General features: G+C 63.7%; 2 protein-coding genes across 2 annotated transcripts in view; one reads left to right on the top strand and one right to left on the bottom strand.

The window, feature by feature from the left end:
* GPS2 (G protein pathway suppressor 2) overlaps positions 1-1,284 on the top strand; it is a 10,799-nt gene extending 9,515 nt beyond the window's left edge. The window contains exon 8 of the mRNA XM_032794530.2: positions 1,261-1,284. Coding sequence (XP_032650421.2) covers positions 1,261-1,284 — 24 coding nt within the window. The remainder of the gene's footprint in view (positions 1-1,260) is intronic.
* Positions 1-2,338, bottom strand: part of SLC2A4 (solute carrier family 2 member 4) — a 197,339-nt gene that overhangs the window by 150,040 nt on the left and 44,961 nt on the right. The window lies entirely within an intron of this gene.

The raw sequence follows: 2,338 nt of genomic DNA, 5'->3' as shown, positions 1-2,338 counted from the left end.
GGGTAGGGGGGGAACTGCTGTGTGACCCAGGGATGGTCAGACCTCCCCTGGCGTCTCTGCTGTGCCTGGCCCGCCCCACTGGGTGTCACATCCTGCCCTGGCATGAAACTCCGCCCCCTGGGTGTGCCCAGCCCCACCCCCTTGGCTGTCACATCCTGCCCTGGCATGAAACTCCGCCTCCTGGGTGTCCCTGGCTCCGCCCCCCTGGCTGTCACATCCTGCCCTGGCATGAAACTCCGCCCCCTGGGTGTGCCTGGCCCCGCACATCACATCCTGCCCTGGCATGAAACTCTGCCCCCTGGGTGTGCCTGGCCCTGCACCCCGCCCATCACATCCTGCCCTGGCATGTAACTCCGCCCCCTCGATGTGCCTGGCCCTGCACCCTGGCTATCACATCCTGCCCTGGCACAAAACTCCGCCCCCTGGGTGTGCCTGGCCCTGCCCCACCCATCACATCCTGCCCTGGCACAAAACTCCACCCCCTGCATGTGCCTGGCCCCGCCCCATCTGTCACATCCTGCCCTGGAATGAAACTCCGCCCCCTGGGTGTGCCTGGCCCCGCCCCACCCATCACATCCTGCCCTGGCATGAAACTCCGCCCCCTGGGTGTGCCTGGCCCCGCCCCACCTGTCACATCCTGCCCTGGCACGTAACTCTGCCCCATCCCCCTCTGCTTGCAGCTGCTGCTCAGAGAGACCCCCAGCACCAGCTGGGAACAGGAAGGAGCCAATGGCTGCCCCAGGCCTCTAGGGGGCGCTACCTCTGCTGGTGCTCCCCCTGCAGCCCAGGTGCCTGCACAGGGCCCAGGAGGTAAACAGGACAGCGGGTGCCCCTCACGGGCTCTGATTTTAAGGCAGGCAGGAGGAATTGCCCCCCACACTCAGCCTGGCAAGACCCAGGTGGATTTTGCACCAGTGGCTGCAGCAGCCACCCCGCGGGGGGGGGAGGGAGGGAGGAGGGGCAGGGAAGAGAGACATACACTTCAGCCAAACTCAGGGGGCACTATCGGCCAGACCCCCCACCAAAACCAGGGCCTCTGCTTGTGCCAGGTGCTGCCCAGCACCCCACCCCCCAAATCACACCAGCCATGACAGAGACACATCCTGCATAGCCCCCCATGAGATCGGGGCCAGGAACAGCCCCCCCCACTTCTGCAGGGGCAGAGAGGGGGAGTAGGCCCCGGGTTAGGACAGGAAGTGAACACCCCAGGGTGGGGGAGGAGATAGAGACACAGCACGTTTCCCCCCTGCTCCCCCCCAGAGCAGGTCGCAGCAGGAGACATGAACCAGAGCTTCGTATTAAACTTCTTTTATTGAGGCTGATTAACAAATGGGTGGGGTAGTGACCCCTTGACAGCAGGGTGGGGGGGGGCTGAACCTGGAGGGGGGGCAACAGAAGGGGGAGCTAGTGAGTGACCAAGGACACCCCTCCTTTGCCCACACCCCGAGAGCTCCAGCAGGGAGGCAACGGGAGTGCTGGGGCAGGGGGAGCAGCTCCACCTCCTCAGCCAGGTGGGCCCCATCCTCCCAACAGTGGGGTGGACAGCAGGCCCTTTTAGAGTGGGGGGCAGGGCCGGAACAGGGGCATCGCCCCAGCAACAGCTGCCCCACAGCTGGGGGGCGAGGGGGAAGACAACAGGAAGCAGACACTTCAGGATCACCTCAGCCAATGAGAAGGCAGCAGGATACTGTGCCCTCCCCTGTCACTCACTAGCCTTTTTGACCTAGGAGAGGCTAAACAAGGGGGGGCCTGCAGGGGGAGCGGGCAGAAAGTCTTTTCTGCTGGGGTTGGGGCACCCCCCCTTACAGAGGGGCCTGAGATCTGCAGGGACTTTGGGGGGCTCAGACCCACAATGGCCAGGTTGGGGGGGGCCATTCCAAAAAATGCTCAGGGGGGCTTCCCACCCTGCTTCTGTCAATTTCTCTCCCGCCCCTTTAAATAATCCCCCCCTTCGCACCCATGTAGTGTTCCGAGCACCCGGGGGGGGGAGGGGGAGATCAGCTTCCAGAACCAAACAAAAAGACCAACTTAAAAGGATTTTTGTTCTGTGGGTTTAATTCCCCCCCAGGGGGGGCTGGGGGGTTTAAGGGGGGCTGAGCCACATGGAGCCGGTTTTGGGGGGGTTGCAATTCTCTCTGGTTCGTAGTAAAAGTTGCTGCCGCTGCCCTGGAAAAGGAAGGAGCAGTTATGGGGGGCACTGCCTAGCCCTGCCCCCCCCAACCCTTGCCAAACCCCCACCTCACCCCCACAGCAGCCAGGCTTGGCTAGCAAGACCCAGAAGTGGCCAGTGCCTTCAGGTCTGGGGGTCCAGGTTCCACTCAACCCCCCCGTGCCCCCA

Source organism: Chelonoidis abingdonii, chromosome 11, assembly GCF_003597395.2.
Source record: "Chelonoidis abingdonii isolate Lonesome George chromosome 11, CheloAbing_2.0, whole genome shotgun sequence".
NCBI classification, from domain to species: Eukaryota; Metazoa; Chordata; order Testudines; family Testudinidae; genus Chelonoidis; species Chelonoidis abingdonii.
Note: the sequence above shows the minus strand (reverse complement) of the source record. Positions and strands in the feature narration are given on the sequence as shown.